The sequence below is a fragment of the Muntiacus reevesi genome, chromosome 3 (genome assembly GCF_963930625.1).
Source record: "Muntiacus reevesi chromosome 3, mMunRee1.1, whole genome shotgun sequence".
Lineage (NCBI taxonomy): Eukaryota > Metazoa > Chordata > Mammalia > Artiodactyla > Cervidae > Muntiacus > Muntiacus reevesi.
The window spans coordinates 60,113,185-60,131,848 of NC_089251.1; the positions used below are offsets into that span (position 1 = coordinate 60,113,185).

At 38.1% G+C, this 18,664-nt stretch overlaps 1 protein-coding gene across 5 annotated transcripts in view; it reads left to right on the forward strand.

Moving 5' to 3' along the window:
* The window catches only part of PUS10 (pseudouridine synthase 10), a 73,474-nt gene that overhangs the window by 50,096 nt on the left and 4,714 nt on the right, over positions 1 to 18,664 (forward strand). For all 5 annotated transcript variants that reach the window (XM_065929234.1, XM_065929233.1, XM_065929235.1 and 2 more), the window contains 10 exons: positions 354 to 415; positions 708 to 753; positions 2,801 to 2,865; positions 4,400 to 4,485; positions 5,540 to 5,665; positions 9,376 to 9,432; positions 10,267 to 10,343; positions 10,437 to 10,492; positions 11,521 to 11,638; positions 16,161 to 16,303. In XM_065929234.1, coding sequence (XP_065785306.1) covers positions 354 to 415; positions 708 to 753; positions 2,801 to 2,865; positions 4,400 to 4,485; positions 5,540 to 5,665; positions 9,376 to 9,432; positions 10,267 to 10,343; positions 10,437 to 10,492; positions 11,521 to 11,638; positions 16,161 to 16,303 — 836 coding nt within the window. The remainder of the gene's footprint in view (positions 1 to 353; positions 416 to 707; positions 754 to 2,800; positions 2,866 to 4,399; positions 4,486 to 5,539; positions 5,666 to 9,375; positions 9,433 to 10,266; positions 10,344 to 10,436; positions 10,493 to 11,520; positions 11,639 to 16,160; positions 16,304 to 18,664) is intronic.

Here is an 18,664-nt window from a genome sequence, read left to right on the forward strand (position 1 = left end):
GTACTGACAGGAGTATATCTTCGTTTGTTTCAGTTACCCCTTTCCAATTCCCTGAGTTCTCATTCATTTTCATACCTAATTTATATACTTTACAAAAAATCATACAAATTTAATTTGTTTTAAGCTTGTTTTCTGTAGGATCACTAGTGATTGAGTTCTGGGAGTTAAAAAAAAAAAGGACTATTTCCTTTACAGCTGCCCTGTGACCAAGCTGATTTGAAAACAGTAGTATTTCCAATTTTCCTTGTCACTTTTTCTGAGCCAGTCTTTGAGAGTTAATTCTGTTTCCATTGATAAGTTGTTAGATGTTAGTTTCTTTTTGCTCATTTTTAAACTGTCTTTATAATTTTTAGAGCTTGTTTGAAGTGAGTGTGGTCTTTGCTCACCCAGAAACAGTTGAGGATTGCCACTTCCTGTAAGTTACAACTTAACATTGCCAATTGTGCAGCATTGTTAATACCTTTTGATTTTCATGAAAATAGTTTTGTTCTTCTTTCTAAGGGGCAAATCAGAACTTGTCATGTCTCTGAAGATTTAAAGTGTGCTCTCTGATATGAGTCTAGACAAACTAATGTGGCTCATATAGGGATTCGTTTTGTCCGCTTCTGATATCCTGAGTTTAGCAGTCATGTTGTATAAAATATTTGAATTTTATCCACCCTCAAATAAACTCATTAATCTTTTATATTAACTTGAATTTTGCTTAGAAGTGCAATATGCCCAGATTGTTTCAAGCCAGCCAAAAACAAACAGGTAAGGATTCCTGCTTCTTATTCTTCAGTGAATTTTTTTTTAGCTGAATATTCAAATTAACAACAAAAAGGATATGCATTAGAAATATTGGCAATCTGTTATACTAAGAATCAATCTCAAACTATTTACATTTGCTACATTCATTTTTTTTTTAAACTCTCAACACCTTTGTGTGTGACTCAGAAGTGCTTGTGTCAGTGTCTGAATTGTTTCCCCAAAATTACATCATCTGGGAAAGTATGTTTTCAGTATCATCACCATTCCAAACTTCTAATATTTGTTTTCTAGAAATTGGTATTTTGAAAATATAATCCAAAGTAAATTGTTTTGTTTAGGACAGTCCCGAATTAATAGAACCTATTTCCGGCTACATTTGCAAAAGAGTATTTTATTTAAACTCTCCTTTACTGTCTGATGTGAGTTGGCCTTCATGTTAATGAGAAAAAATAGTTAGCTTGTATTTTTAGTTTCTGTCATGCCAGGATGGAATGGCCTGGCATGTTACTGACAGGTTTTCACAGCCCAGTTACTTAGCTGGTTTTGTACAGGCCTCAGACATTCTAGTTTTACTGACCAATGTTATGGTTGTTAAATATAACTGACGGATGTTTTGCTGTTGTGATTGCTAAAAAGAATATAAGTTTATCACCAAAGATACATCTTTTGGTCTTTCCTCTTACTTTGACTAATTGCTGGATCTTTTAGTACCTGGGGGAGATTGGAGGCTTGGGGAGATTGGAGGCTTGGGGAGTTTGTAACATTTGCCAAATGCCCTGTGCAGAAGTAATCAGAAATGCAGATCAAGCCTAAAACCCTTCTTCCCTCCTTTTCTCACATCATGGCACATCTAGAACATTACCATGTTTGGCCAGCACCACTCTAAGTTGTGAGCAGTAGGCCTAGGGTTTCTCATTGTTCCAGGCCTTTTCCTTCAACCGTCGTGACCTAGAAGGACCGGGTACAGCTGTAGCTCACTGCTTTGCCATACCAACTGGGAGGTTCTGCCTAAATGACCTGTGAGCCATGTTTATATTAAGATCTAGTTTTATTTTTTGTTATCTTTGAGCAAGTATGTAAGTACCAGCATCAAATAATAGAGTAAGGAAATTTTTGTCAAACCATCGCAGACATCATGCCATTTGGCCAGTAGGTGTTGTTTAGTCTTAAGTGTAGTTTTCCGGCATGATGGCTGGGAATAAGTTGAATGACCTTTTAAGGTTCTTCCAGGGTTAAGATTTCATATCTTAACAAACAGGCACTTAATTTTTTATTCTAATCCTGTGACAGAGTGTGGTTTAGGAAATCATTTCTTTCGTTGCTGAGATGTTTAGAGATCCACATTGTTCCTATTTTCAGTCAAGTGTACTTTCTCACAGCAGAAGAAACAATTGTAACTTATCACAGTGACCACATGAATATGCACTAATTAGTTCTGGTATGTCTACCATGAAGTTTGGCTTTTCTTGTTTTAAAAAATCCAAAGTGGGACATTTGTAGATGCCCTTCTATTCAGCATAGTGGATTTTGTTTACTTTGTCTGTGATTAGTGAGTGATACTGAATTGCTGGATGTCAAGACATGCTAGTTGGCTCTGTTTTACCCCTTATCCTGGCAGCCAATTCCTAAATTATGTACTGTGACCCCTGAAGGAATGTAGAGAAGAAAAGAGAGATGGGTCCATCTAAATTTCTTTTGAGGTCTTGGAAGAAATATTCGAAGGACATTTCCTGCCATGTCATCATTTTTTTGTATTTGAAAAATGCCATGTTTTGAGGGGAGTGGGATAGTGCAGTGAAGAAAACATTCGCTAGATCCACCTGATATTATAGACATAGGATAAACTGAAGAGAAGCATCCAGTCACAGAACTGACAGTGTGGACACTTGTGCTGTATTTTCTTTATTTTCTTGAAGCTATTAAGTATTTCTCCCTTTTAAGTATGGTTTAAAATGATTATAATTTCTCCAACCATGGTCTGTTTCAACTCGGATGTTTTCTTATATAGGTGATAAAATGTTTTTTTTTCTTTTCATTTTACCCTGTATAGTCAGTATTCACTAGAATGGCAGTTATGAAAGCTTTGAATAAGATAAAAGAAGAGGATTTCCGCAAGTAAGTATAAGTATAGAAATAAGAAATAATCATGGAATTTAGAATAAAGGGAATGTTAGAAATTATCTGGATTATCTCTGAAACAAGACTGGATGTATTTTCGGGACCAGAATTGTGTCTTAACCCACATTATATCCCAAGTTCCTGGCTCAGTATCTGGCATGTAGTGGTGTTCAATAAATGTTTCTCAAATTAATATTTGGATTTATGAATCATGTCCAACTTGTCTCTTTTAGAAGAGGATGACTTAGCGACTTTACAACAACAACATTGAGGTCCAAAGTGGATGTTGACTTGCCTAAGATTGAGTGTTGGATGTTGAGCCAGGTTTCCTGATTCTCCAGGCTAGTACTAGCCCCATTACATCCTTCATCCTGGCTTTCCTGTGATTGTACATCTCCAGAAGAGAGAGGAAAAGGCTCATGAGTTTCCTTTCTTGCTAAAGTATGCTGAACTACAATAAATCCTAGATTTTAATACTCAGTGTGTTCATGTCATTTAATAAGATATTACCATAGTTATCCTTCCAGAATAGCCTTGAATAAATTTAAAAGAAGGAAGTTATGAGGAAGGTGTCATATATTTTGCGGACTAAACATGTCTCAGAATATAAATATTTTTATTAAGTTTTTTTTGTTGTTTTGACCATGCTGTGCAGGATCTTAGTTCCCCCACCATGAATCGAACTTGTGCCCCTTGCAGTTGAAATGTGGAGTCCTTACCACTGCACCGACAAGGAAGTCCCTGCTAAATTTTAGAAACAAAAGACAGTTACTCTCTGCAAGCAGTAGTGCCTGAGTTTCTAAGTGATTTCTTTGTTAAGACATCTTGGGAAACTGAAAATTTCAACACAAGCATTTTGGATTAAATACACATCTAGTCATTTATAGAGAGACTCCGGTTCTTGGAAGTTCCCAGATGGTGGACAGAGAATAAAGTCATACATTGCTTTCTCCTGTCTGTCCTCAGCTGGGTTGAAGTTTCTTAGCTAAAGGACAGAATCAGCCACATTTCACTTTTTCTGGGTCTGTGGTCTGATTTCCAAGATCCTAGTTGAAATGAAAAGAGAGAAAAATGGTGGACTGCTCTCCCCACAGGTGTGCCATACTCACATGACCAGTCTCTGACTGCACACCAGCTTTACCCAAATGATTGAGGATTTTGTAAGCAGCAGCAAGTGTTCATGGATACTAAAATGAACCTGGAGAGGCTTCTACTATTACATATGTGGGGATTTTCCCCCCCCCAAATCTCAAGGCTGATGTTGAAAACTGTCATCTGGGAACATGAGGGCTCCTGAGTCTGAATGTTATTAGCGGAGCCCTCATTTACTTAGTGCAATTCTCATGTATTAAAAGTGGTCCTCCAGAGGCCCGGAAGACCCTTACAGTCCCAAAATTTAAAATTCGGGAGAAGCTTAGTCCTTGAGAGACTCAAGCTCTGTGCATCTCAGGCAATGCTGATTCATCTTAGTTATGTGGTTCAATTATCATATCTGGAAAATAGTAGCTATAAAATTTATTTTGTTTTGCAGGCAGTTTCCTTGTCCTCCAGACTCACCAAAGGCTGTATGCACTGTTCTTGAAATTGAATGTGCTCATGGTGCTGTTTTTGTGGCTGGTAAAACACTTAGTCTAGAATATACTTACACTGCCAATTGTCTCTCCTTTCTGAAAAACTCAGTTGACTCCTCCTCTGTTTCCTCCTTATTGTTGTTATTAGTTTCTGATTAGTTAACTCTTTTAAGCACTAGACCTGATAGTCAAGTTTATTTTAGATTTTATAAGTATTCTTATGGAACACTAAAGAGATTTGATATTTAAAATGTCATGCCAAAAGGAAATGATACATCCCAGATTTTAACAGTTTTCATCAGAGATGGCCAAGTAGAAATATGGGTAGATGTACAGACCAAAAACTAATCAAGAGAACAGATAGGATGTTTTACAACATGACATCAATCCTGAAAAAAAAATTTATCTGCAAAGTGGCTAAACACTTGGCTTCTGCTTAGAAAAAGAAATAGTTGCATTGACTTTCCCAAGAGGTAAATCTGGTTAGACAGTTTTGTTTTGAAAGCTACAGCTGTTTCATAATAATAGCTTAAATGAAATCGCTCTTTAGTCTTGACTATAATACCCTGCCCTGGGGTAATAAAAGCTACCTGTCTCGGCATAGCTTTATTCATGAAACAGTGAGTCATATTCTGTTAGGGTGTTTTCTTTTTTTTTTAACTTATAAAAACTTCAAAATTTCCTGTATTTTGAACTCTTTGGAATACATTATCACCAATGACTCTTACACTGAGAGTATTATCAATCAGGCGTAAAAGCAGTAGTTGCTCTTTTTTTTAAAGCTCCTTGGTGTGTTCCATAATATTGTAACTTGTTCAGTCAATCAGGTTAATAAGTATACTGAGCATTCCTTTAGAACTCATTGATGATTCATACTGTGTCTTTAGCCATCTCTTCTATTGCCACCTTAAATTTTTTCATTGAATTATGTGTATGTGCTAAGTCACTAAATTAGATTATAAGTTAGTTGAAGGCTAAGCCTTGTTTTGTATCATAGCACCTAGAATATTGGCACTTAGTGGATAGTTGTTACTTTCTTTTTTATTCTGCTGTGTTAATCACACCGTTCCAGCTAGGTAACCTTTATATTTCTTTGTCAGGGAGATATAATAAATACTCCAGGAATCTACCACAAACTCCTTGGATAATTGATGGAGAAAGGAAGCTGGAATCTTCAGTGGAAGAATTAATTTCAGACCATCTTTTGAAAGTGTTCAAAGCAGAAAGTAAGTGTTATAATATTCATATTTTAAATATTTGTTCACAAATAGACTTCTTGGAGATGGCAGGAAAGATTTCCGTATTTTGTAAACCACCACCAAGTCTGGGCCCCTTGCCTGGCAGCTTCCTGTGAATAGGGATTGCCGTGTCCTGAGCTCCTCTGCCCAGGGCTGGATTTGAGCCAAGCTGCTCTAAGATTTCTCTGTTCTCTCAAGACTACTGCCTTTTTCTGGGCAAATTCAAAACAATTGAAACTACTTTCAATGAATGCACTTAAACTCTGACCTTGGGACACCTTAGCCTCAGCCTCTTACTGGGAATATGAGGAAATTAAAACACAGCTTCCATATCCATTGTTTATTCAAGAGTAACCACTGGCAAATGCCTGGCTTCTGTCTTAATAGCTAAAATGTCCTAGAATAGAATTCAGACCTAGAGAAGATAGATCAACAGCAACTATTTCACAAAGACTTAATAGTAGTGTTGTTGTTCTAATTTCTTAGGTATTAACAAGCCCAGGTTTGTGGGCTGAGTCAGACCCTGTCAGGAATTTGCTTTCTTTGTCTCAATAGGCTCTCAGGTCAAAAGAGCAAAAAACCTTCTGATTTCACCCAGGATTAGACTTAGAGGAAAGGGACTAAGATTTCAACCAGAGGAAATCATGTTGTATATCAGGAAAAAGCATAGTCAGTGAGTAAGTATATCATACTCTTTGGAGTAGGTCTTGTGGCATAATTAAAAAACATCTTTTTTGAAAGACCAGCTAGACATCCATCTTTGTCTCTGGCAAACCTTAGACAAATGTGCTTTAGTAAAGGCGGACAAGTGATCGAAATGAGATGCCCTGTCCCGTCCAGCTCTCTGCTTGTCAAAAGGAAAGAGAAGCACTTCAGAGCCATATCCCTTTTATAATTTGTTGCCTATCAGGTAGGTGGGCCCTTTTTAAAAGGCCTTTAAGAACTGTTTACTGAATGGAAAAGAAAGTAACCTAGCAACCTAACATTTTCCAAAATCTTAACAGTAAAGACTCAGGGCTATTGCCATGAACTTTTACCTACTTAATTTAATATTTACACACTGGTTATCTCATAAGACTTAGTCAAGTTACAAAGAAGTGAAAATAAAGCGTTAGCATGAAAAGTCTCTTTTAAACTCTTTTTTGGGGCCATCTTATTTCCCTTCTGTAAGAAGATACAAGATTTAGTTCTGATTTTTTGGGTTCCAAGGAATCCCCCATTAGCAAGAGGGCTATAGAGGGGCTCTGGAACACCTGTATGTTTCCCCCTTGCAGTCTCTCATGAGGCGATTCCTTGTTATAGTCCACTTGAGAAGGAAAAAAAGTTGTCCCCAAACTGAGAAGAAAGCAAACTGTAATTGTATGTTTAGGAAATTTATAAAGAGGCACTTGAGAAAAAGCAGACCTCTGGGCCTCTGTGCTAATTGGCTCCTTGTCATGAAATAAAACCTTGTTGTCTGAAATCCCTGATTAGTAGCATCAGTTTGCTAAACTTGTGCTTCTCAGATATATTACTTGTCACTTCTGTGATTCACATCTGACAGCTCTGGGAAGATGGTTATGACTGTTGTACCTCTACACTTCACGCTCTATGAAAATAAACCAGTATTGCATGAAGCAGCCTAACTACTTCTATAAAGGGTCTTCCCCCTCAGTGGGAGATACAAACTTGTTTTTCAGTCACTTCAGACTGGCACGTCATATTCTCTACTTGCCAGTTCTCTAGTTAATAAGTGAAACTTTGATATACTCTCAAAACCAATGTGTCTAAGAAATGTTTTCCCAATACATTTATTACTTCACTTATTGAATAAATATTTGTCATGTCAGTTGCCTGCTGAAAACTGGTCAATGCTACAGCTACAGGGTGAAGTCCAAACTATATAACTTGATATTCTGAGGCCATCATCATCTGACCTCGGCTCATCCTTCAGTCCCATTGTCTGTCTGTCCCCAAGTATGAGGGTCACTACAGACTTCTGAACCCCTTATCATTCTTGTCCTTGTTTTTCCTGATCATTGTCATTCCTGATCATTCTTGTCCTTGGTTTTGTTGTTGTTTGAAATATCTGTTCCACTGAGAAGTTGGTAGAACTCACAGGATTTGGGGGATAAGGCAAGGCATAATATGAGTTGTTGTTTGTTTGTTTTTTAAATTGGAGGCTAATTATTTTACAATATTGTAGTAGTTTTTGCCATACATTGACATGAGTCAGCCATGGGTGCACATGTGTTCCCCATCCTGAACCCCCCTGCTGCTGCTGCTGCTAAGTCACTTCAGTCGTGTCCAACTCTGTGTGACCCCATAGATGGCAGCCCACCAGGCTCCTCCATTCCTGGGATTCTCCAGGCAAGAACACTGGAGTGGGTTGCCATTTCCTTCTCCAATGCATGAAAGTGAAAAGTGAAAGTGAAGTCGCTCAGTCATCTCCGACTCTTAGTGACCCCATGGACTGCAGCCTACCAGGCTTCTCCGTCCATGGGTTTTTCCAGGCAAGAGTACTGGAGTGGGGTACCATTGCCTTGTCCGTGAACCCTCCTAAACTTCTGTTATTCATGATTGCATACAAATAAAGTTCTAACGTTTGACCCCCAAAGTATTTCTCAGTGTAGGGTCCAAATTTGCAACATTTTTTCTAAAAGCTGTAATAAATACCCTTTCTCCCTTAGTCTGGATTTAATATTTCTTTGGGCTTCTCAAGAGCCTATTTTTCTATAATTTTTTCTTGTTGATGGACTGGAATTTGGGGGAAGCTTTATGGGCTTATTTATGAGTTTGAGGTTTCTGATCTGATTGAGGAGTCACGGGGAGATCTACCTCTTTGTGTCCTGTTCATTCCCTCCACCCCATCAGCCACAGGTTTTGGCTCAGTCACTGTAGGGCCCTAGTTCCCTGAGGTTGGACTGGGGATGGAGGTGTGCAGGTATGTAATGTTTGCTCTGATAAAATCATCAGTTGATTCTGCATCTAAGAAAGTTGTCCTGGAACCACTCCCTCCACCCTCTGCTCCGCTCCGTATTTCCACTTTCCCACCCCAGTATTTGTAGCTTTTAGTCTATGATGATCCATCTATCTTAAAATATATACTAGTTTTATTGTGGCCCCAGCTTAAGTTTGCTTATATAATGAATTTGGTTTTAGAGTCAAACACTTTCTTTTCCCTTCCTTTCATGGAGTTTAATTCTCAAATACTGTTTTTATTTTGTTTTCTTTTAACAAAAAGAAGAAAGATAAATTTTTCACCATAAGTTTGTAGCCAGTTTGGTAGCAGGGCCTTTCTCCAAACAGTGCTCTGCCTTTGGCTTTCCCGTGGGATGGTGGCATGGGATGATGAGAAAGATGTGGCTTTGACCTCTGCCCTTTAACTGTGTTACCTTGGGGAAAGTACTTAACCTTTCAGAAGCTTGGTGTTCTTTCATTTAATACTTACCTCATAAGATTACAGTAAGGAATAAATGAAATAATGTATGCAGAATTTTAGCTCAGTGTCTAACATGTAACAAGTACTCAATAAATAGTATTTATTATTATCATTGTTATTTTCAGTAGAGATTAGGACTAGAGTTGTGATGATGACTATTCCTTGGGATTCTCCTGTAGATTAAGACAAATTGGGTTTCTACCAAGGGTGGGAATGAAAGTTTTAGGACTATTATGTTGCTGATTTTATTTTTTTTTTCTTTATCTTCTTTCCAAAGGCTTTAATTTTTCTTCCTCTGGAAGAGAAGATGTAGATGTGAGAACATTAGGAAATGGTAAGATTGCGACATCACTTGACTAGAACTAACTTTCAGATTATCACCCTTTTCGGGCAGCAGGTTTTCTGTAGTCACTTAGTCAGTCAAAGTTGGCAGAGCCCAGAGCTTCTCCATGAGAGGAAGCCTTGTGGATTTTGGAGCTATCCTTGTAAATTATATGATTATGTTTTAACAGGGATCATATTGCATACCTATAGGTTATAAGGGACTTTTACAATTGTGCGTTAACAAACAGGTACTTGATTTTTTCCAAAAGTCTGATTACTCATTGTTCCTTTTAATAACATTTCAGTACCAGTACAGTTTTCAGAGTGCACATCTTCATTGAAAAGGTGTTCCTGCTCTCTTAGCCTTCATTTTTCTCATTTTATATTATTGCATTACAAGAAAGATGATGAGAGGAATCCTGAACTATTCTAGATTTATAGTCCCTTCTTCTCATGGAATCTCAGCTTTTCATTTCACTAGTCTAGGAGAATGTATTTCAACTTGGTATACCTGGGCTTTGCTGCACATGACAGCATTACATTAGTGTAACCAAGTCAGTTAGTGGCTGTTTGGATGTGATTTTGTAAATTAACACAGGCTTGTTCATGGACTTTTGGGAAAGCAGTCATTTTCACATATTGCCTGTACTGGGGTTTAGCAGCCCCCCGAAAACCCCTTGTTTCTTTTCACACATTCTTCCCTCCCCCAGATGTAGTCATGTCACTGAACTTTCCGTCCTCTAGAGCTCAACTCGTTTTTTCACACCTCCTAACCCTCTTGCATTAGCCCAAATGTTAACTCCATCAACACGTTTCTGTTTCATGACGGGGTGTGTGCTGCCAGGAAGGCCCTTTGCAATTGAGCTGGTGAATCCTCATAGAGTACATTTCACTTCACAAGAAATTAAGGAACTTCAGCAGGTAAACCACTTCATGACATGGAAATTGTCATGTTTCTGCAACTCTGTAACTGAACTAGAGTTGCTAATTGTTTTTCTTTTTCTAATACTACAGAAAATTAATAACTCATCTAACAAAATCCAAGTCCGTGACTTACAGCTTGTCACAAGGTAAGGGTAGGCTCACTGGTGATGTCTCAAAAGGGGAGTTTTGGGTGCACATCATTTATCTGATAAGGGATTTGTATCCAGAATATATAAAGAACTCCTGCAACTCAATAATAAGAAAACAACTCGATTAAAAATGGAGAGAATGTTAAGTGCACATTTCTCCAAAGAGGATATACAAATAGCCAGTGAATACATGAAAAAGTGTTCAGCATCATTAGTCATTAGGGAAATGCAAATCAAAACCACAATGAGATCCCACTTAACAAAAAAGACAGAAAACAGCAAGTATTGGCAAGAATGTGGAGAAATTGGATCTGTTATACATCGCTGTTGGATTGTAACTAGTACCACTTGGGAAAACAGTTTGGCAGTTTCTCAAAAGGTTAAATATAGAGTAACCATATGACCCAGTAGTTCCACTTCTAGCCATATACCCATGAGAAGTGAAAATGTACATCCACACAGAGACTTCTGCATGAATGCTTATGGTCACATTACTCACAATAGCAAAAAAGTAGAAACCACCAAAATGTCTGTGGATAAACAAAATGGTATATCCATACAGTGGAAAATCAGTGGTAAAATATCAGTAGTTTACTTTGAAGTACTGATACATGTGGCAACGTGGATGAACCTTAAAAACATTATGAAGAAGCCAGACATCAAATACCATATATTGTACATTTTACAGTATTCACATTTTATATAAAATGTTCAGAGTAAGGATGTCTACAGAGATATAAAGTCAACTAGTGGTTGCCAACGGCTGGGGGAAATGGGGAATAAGTGATTGCAGTTGGGTGTGGAGTTTCTCTTTTGGGGTGATTAAAGTATTCTAAAATTAGATTGTGGTAATTGCTGCACAGCTCTGTAAACGTACTAAAAATCACTGAATCGTTCAGTTAAACAGGGGAATTGTATGTAAATTATATCTCACTAAAGCTATTTTTAAAGAAAGAGAAGTTTGGGGCAAGGCTTATCTGTATTTTATAAACTCAGACAAACTTTCTTTTATTGTTTTTGTTTAGAGAGGCAATAGGACATATGAAGGAAGGTGAAGAGGAGAAGACCAAGACCTACAGTGCCTTAATATGGACAAATAAAGCAATACAGAGGAAGGACATTGAATTCCTAGATGACATAAAGGTAGTTCAGTGCTCTAATTCTTTTATTTTTCTACTGACTATTTTGTCTTCTCATTTATTTCCAAGTCATAGCACACTGGCTTTGGGGACTCTTGAGTTGTTGCTGTTGTTTAGTTGCTAAATCATGTCCAACTCTTTTGCAACCCCTTGGCTGTAGCCTGCCAGGCTCCTCTGTCCATTGCGTTTCCCAGGCAAGAATCCTGGAGAGGGTTGCTGTTTCCTTCTCCAGGTGATCTTCCCGACTCAGGGATGGAACCCATGTGTCCTGCATTGGCAGGCGGGTTCTTTACCACTGAGCCACCAGGGGACTGTTAAACCTGGTTCTAAATTCTGACTTTGCCATTTACATCTTAAATGACTGAGTAATTCATCTCACCTGTCTGAGATGCAGTGTTGCTATTGATTAGGAGTCTTGACTCCGAGAACAGATAACCTGGGTACAAATCTTGGTTCTGCATTTCCTGGTTGTATGACTTTGGATGAGTTGCTTAGATTCTTTGTGTTTCAGTTTCTTCATCGATAAAATTAGTTAGAAGAATTAAACAGGTTTAGTCATATAAAGCCCTTACAATAGGATCTGGCATATAGAAAACACTCAACAATGCTATTATTATATTTGACCATCTGCAGAAAGGAAATAGAAAACAGAATTTATCTAATAGAATTGGTGCTCAGATTAACTGCACAGATAAAAACATATTGTAAATAAATATGTCAGGGTGATATATGTAGGGCACAGATGTTTTGGCACATGCTAGATTTTCCTTCACATGAGGATGTTGCTCTTGAGGATCTACATGTTCAGTTGAGTATTTCTTCCCACCTGCCCCCACCTCTTCCTGTAAAGATAACTGACTTTCACATGCAAGGAATGAGCATAAATGGGCACAAATATGTAGTTATCACAACATTGTTTAGATGGGCAATATTTTGTAAAAATCTAGAAGGGACTGGTTTAATCTTACGACTTATCTGGTATGATGGACCATTACTAGCCAGATGTTAGAAATTTTATGGAAGATGAATATTCATTGACAAAGGGAAATGTTCCTGATGAATACTAAAGCAGAAAAAAAAAAAACAAGCTATAAGAATATAAAGGACTTCTGTGGTGGTCCAGTGATTGGGAATCTGCCTGTCAATGCAGGGGCACGGGTTTTATCCCTGACTTGGGAAGTTTCCATATGCCACGGGCAACTATGCCTGTGTGCTACAACTACTGAGCCCACGCACTCTAGAGCCATGGTCTAAAACAAGAGAAGCCACAGCAAGTAGAAGCCTGCACACCTCAACAAGAGAGTAGCCCCTGCTCGCCACAACTAGAGAAAGCCCGTGTGTGGCAATGAAGACCCAGCACAGCCAAAAATAAATAAATTTAAAATAATAATAATAATAAAAGAATATATAGAGGATGATACATTGTGATTTAGACAAATACATAAGTGTGTGGTTATATATACACATATGTATGACTCTGTACAAAAAAATTGTATGGCAAAAGAAATACCATAAATAGCATTTATACTTAAGAAAAACACAAATACCCAGTAGAGAAAACTGGACAAATTATTTGAACAGACAGCTGAAAAAATGGCAACTCCAAATGGCCAAGAATCATTTGAAAAGATACTTCACCTCTAGACTGAAGTAACAATAAGACATCGCTTTATTCTTCTGAGGCTAAGAATGCCTGTTGGTTGGAGGGAGAAGGCTAGTTACCTATATTTTCAATAGAAATATAAGTGTTTTAGCCTTCTGGAAAACAATGTGGCAGTGACTGTGAAAATAAAAAAATTTAACAGTCTACCCAGTACTTTCCCTATTGGCAATCTGTCCTGAAGAAATAAAACTTCAGTGTATAAGGGTATGTGCACAAGGACGTTTGTTGACTTTGTTCAGAGTGAGAAAATCAACAAAACTGTAAACAAAGTAAATTTCCTTTGATAAAGAAATGGTAGAACATGTTGGAATATTATACAACTGTTTAAAAAAAACTAAACCAACATGTGATCCCATTTAATTTGTGTTGTGTTTTAGACATGATGTATATATGTCTAAAACTGTTGGGAAAAAAAGATAGAGGTAGGTCTACATCTATGACTTGTAACATTTGGGGGAAAAGCAAGGTGCAGAATAGTGTTTATTTTAATAATGAGTGTTTTGGTGAAAACATACATGTCATTCACCTACTGAGAGAAGTTCATCTATAAAATGACGGGTGGACTAGATGATCCTCAGTGGGCCCTCTACTTCTTGGCTTCTGGTGATTTCATATCTAAGGCCCTTTGGCTTTTGACTCTATTATTGAGAGTCTTTTGAATGATAGTTTTACTAAGACAAATTTCTTTAAGATTGTGAAACAAATTTCTAAGCCTGTACTCCATGACGTGTGTACATATCATTTAGAATGCTGTGGGGAAAATAGAAACCCATTTTAACAATAGATTGACAGTTTGGGAGTAGCCATAGAGCTAATTCAGAAACAATGCTGAGAGATGATTGTTATAGGTACACACTAAGTAGTGAAAAGGTCTATTTTAATGGACCACAGCCCTGTGGACTGATGACAACTGACATCTAATCATTTTCTTAAAGAGCTAGGGTTAAACGTTTTTCAGATATTCCTATTGGCATCAAAAATATAAAAACTGATCACTGCCCCATTCTGAAAAAAAGTCATTTCAGATTTACTCTTTGTCTCCTCTGTTTTGAAGGGCAATCTAGTTTTATGTGTGTGTGTGTGTTTTGGCTGCGCTGGACCTTCATGATGAAAACGGGCTCTCTAGTTGTGGTACACGGGTTTCCCATTGTGGTGGCCTCTTCCGTTGTGGAACACAGGCTCTCAAGCTTGGGTTCAGTAGTTCTGTCCTGGGCCCAGCTGCCCCGTGGCATGTGGAATCTTCCCAGACCAGGTATCAAACCCATGTCCAGTGCATTGGCAGGCAGATTCTCAACCACTGGACCACCAGGGAAATCCAGGGCAACCTAGTGTAAGGAAGAAATCACTTGTGTATATTTATGTGTGTTTCTGAAAAATTCAGCAGTATGGGGAAGCAGAGCACAGTGTTGGAGTAAATGAAGTGGTTTCATTTTGTTCACTAAAAAACCAAGAGACCAAAAAGATGCACGAGTGTGTGTCAGTCTGTGTTGTGTTGGAAGCAGTGGTGTGTCTTCTGGCTCAGTGTTAACTCCATTGCCTGCTTCTGGGTCAGAGTCCCAGGAATGACTCTTTGTAAAGAAAACAGGGGAAGGGCACACCTCACCTAGTCACACCTTTAAAGCTCAGCTGATTCTATGCCCTAAAGTGGAGACCATATCTTTATAGATTCTATAATAATTCAGCCTGGTCCTTTTTTTTTTTTTTTTTTTGGTCTTTTTGACCAGAGTAACGTTAGACCTTATGGAGACAACTTATCTCATCCGAACAAAGTGCTTCTAAAATCAAAGAATTATAGAATCATAAAAACCAAAAGTTAGGAGGAGCCATTGACTCACTGCTCTGATAAAAGAAAGCAGTCATACCATTTCAAGTGTAGTCTTTGTCAGAACCTGCTCTTCTTTCTTGGTGGAGAACTTGATAGAGGAGAGGCCAGACAGAATCTTTTTTCTCAGCATGGCTTCAGGCACTTACTAATCACATAAATCAGGAAGGAGTTGTTCCAACAAGAAATTACAGAGGATTCAAAGTTCTTATGAACCTACATTGCTGGTTATGTCCAGTATTTATTTTTAAAACTGGGAATTAGTTGGCCTTTTACAATCTTAACCTGTATTTCTTTATTTATATCTTGTGACATAAAAGGACATCTCTAATTGTGAGAAAACCAAGCCTTTGTCCCTAAAAAACCGAACTAAAAAAAAAACATGCAATGTAATTCTCAAGTAACTTGAACTGGGCTGACAAATATTGAGAGGTTCTGGTTTACTTGTAATTATTATTCTGAAACACCACCCTAGACAGTGATGCAGCTGTTAAGTTTCCAGATATTTCCTTTTGTAGAACAAAAAGAAATAACCCTGTGAATAGGTATATTATTATTCCTACAACATGGTGCACTGCCCAGGCACACAAGTGATGCTGATGTCCGTCTTCTGTAGACACCATTTCTCACCTCAGTATGAAATGCTATTAGGTCACTCTGCTGGGTTAGGGGGAAGAAAAGTAAGAACATTATCTTCTAGAAGATCTCTGTTTAATGGGCAGGATAACACTCCAGGGTCCAATCAATTTGTCAATATTAGAGCAAAAGAGTATCATTTACTTCAAATCAGTGATACTTTTTTTGTTTTTAAATAGTGTACTGGGGCCCAGAAGATAAGTAATTGTGGACTAGATTATAGGAAGCCCCACAAAGTTTGAACCTTAGAGAATACAATTTATTACAGTATTAGTTTCTATCCTGATAGTAATAGATGGGATCCTTAAGAAAACATCTATAGTGAGCCATGGATGACAAAGGAGATGCCAAGACAGGCTTCACTGGGCAGGAAAGCTGAAACATGGTTCTCATATCCTTCTCTAGGACTTAAAGATTGACCAGAAAACACCTTTACGGGTCCTTCACCGGAGGCCCCTGGCTGTGAGAACTCGCATAATTCACTCCATGGAGACACGCTATGTGGACGAGCACCATTTCCGCCTCTCCCTGAAGACTCAAGCTGGAACGTATCCTTCCACCCTTGTGTAGCACTAAGCCTGCCAGAATCCTATTGGGAGAATTCATGCCTCCCTAGGAAAGGGGTTCAACCTTATCTTGAAACTGTTCAGGAAAGGTTTGGGTTGGAGAAGAATCTTCTTTTTTTCTATCTGAGGTATATTGACCTATTAAATTTGTTTTTCAAAATGACGTTGTAAATCACGAGGCAGCAGCCAATTCAATGTGAACCTTAAAATGTGTAGTGTCTTACACAATGCTGAGGTACTGAGGGCATAGTAAGTGCTCAGGGAACACTTTTGATTGATTCATGCCTTTATACATTTTGCAGGCCACATATTCATGACCACATTTAGGTCCTTTCAGCATTCTACCCCAAACTATTAAACAGGGGTGGTGGATGGGAGTGGCCCTACTTCACATGAAGACCTTCACTTATCTGGCCACTGGCCCAGAACAAGAGAATAGTCCCAGTTTAAATCATTTGTTTGTAGCCTACCCTGCTTTGTGTGGTTTTGTATCAGATCTTGAGTGAGTGAGTGGGTGAAGTTGCTCAGTCGTGTCCGACTCTTTGCAACCCCATGGATTGTAGCCTGCCAGGCTCCTCCATCCATGGGATTTTCCAGGCAAGAGTACTGGAGTGGGTTGCCATTTCCTTCTCCAGGGGATCTTCCCAACCCAGGGATCGAACTCAGGTTTCCCACATTATAGGCAAACGCTTTACCATCTGAGCCACCAGGGAAGTCCTTGTATCAGATCTTAGTTGCTGGGTTAAAGTATATCAGGGAACTGCCTTCGTCTTAGTTTATTTTTCAGAAATGCTCCAAGTTTTTATTTGTTTCTTGGTTTGAGGCTGTTTTGTATTGAATATCATGAAGTATGACAACTTCTAATTGGTATAAAACTCATGACATAACTTACTGGATATAATAACAGGGGGGGAATATGTCAAGTTTTAATTACCAAATAGCATTCTTACTGTCTTTCTGTTATTAGTCTGCCTCTCCTTTTCATCAATCTTCTCTCCCCTTCTCCTTCCCTACTCCACCCCAGGACTGACCAAGCTGGGTACAGGTTATTGACCAAATAGGTACAGGTTATTTACTCTGAAAATCTCCTAAATTTTTGTAGTTTCAATCAAGTGATGACCTATTTAGACCAGGGGACATGAAGCACATTTGCTTATTGTAGATGGACTGTTGGTGGAATTTCAGAGAAATCACAGATATAAAAGACATACATTTTCATCTAATTTTAGCATTTGTTTTGATGTGCTAAGAAGAAATGCAGTGGTCTTATGGAGAAGCCAATGTCTTTTCAATCTCACTAACATACTTTTAGAACCAGTCTAAGGCATTAGCCAAGGAAGATTATTACATGGTAAAACTTTAGATTCCCTAATTCACAGAATTATGTGAATTTTTCTCGTATATTGCTCAGTATACCAAACTAGTTCATTTGAGTTATACTTCATTCCTCTGGCTATGAATAAAAACCATTATGGACCTTTTAGTTGGTTATTCTGGGACTTTTTCTCATCCTCCCTCATCATTGCTACTCAGAAGTAGCACTCTCTAAAGAGGTGAGTGAAAGGGGACAGTTGAGCAATTATGAGTTTAGCAAAGAAGACAGTTAACTAGATAACTATATACCTTATGTTTGAGTCAAAATATTTGGTGAAAGTACAGTGAACAAATTATCAGAAAGTGAGGAAGACTTAATATCATCATATTATGGTTTTAACTCTATATTTATCATCCGAGAATAAACTTTTATATTCAAATTATATTACATTTTTATACTGCTGCTGCTACTAAGTCACTTCAGTCGTGTCCGACTCTGTGCAAGCTCATAGACGGCAGCCCACCAGGCTCCCCCATCCCTGGGATTCTCCAGGCAAGAATACTGGAGTGGGTTGCCATTTCCTTCTCCAATGCATGAAAGTGAAAAATGAAAGTGAAGTCGCTCAGTCATGTCTGACTCTTAGCGACCCCATGGACTGCAGCCTACCAGGCTCCTCCATCCATGGGATTTTCCAGGCAAGAGTACTGGAGTTGTGCTGGAGTTGTGCTGGTTTATAGATAACATAGGCTAAATGAGTGTTTACTGAATGGTGGCAAAAACATCTCTCTCAGGTAAAACACAGTTAAGATTATAGTCGAGTTCTGTGTAAGGAGTATTAAGGTAATCTGAATAATTCTAGGATTAGTCATTGACTTTGAGATTTGAAAATCTATAAGAAAAATACACACACAAAACAATTAGTTCTATTGCTAACCATGTAAGAATTGCAAACAACTAGAATTTAGAATCCTTCTGAAGGACCTTCATTAAGTCTAAATATGTACATTGTCTCCCATCCTATTGCTATT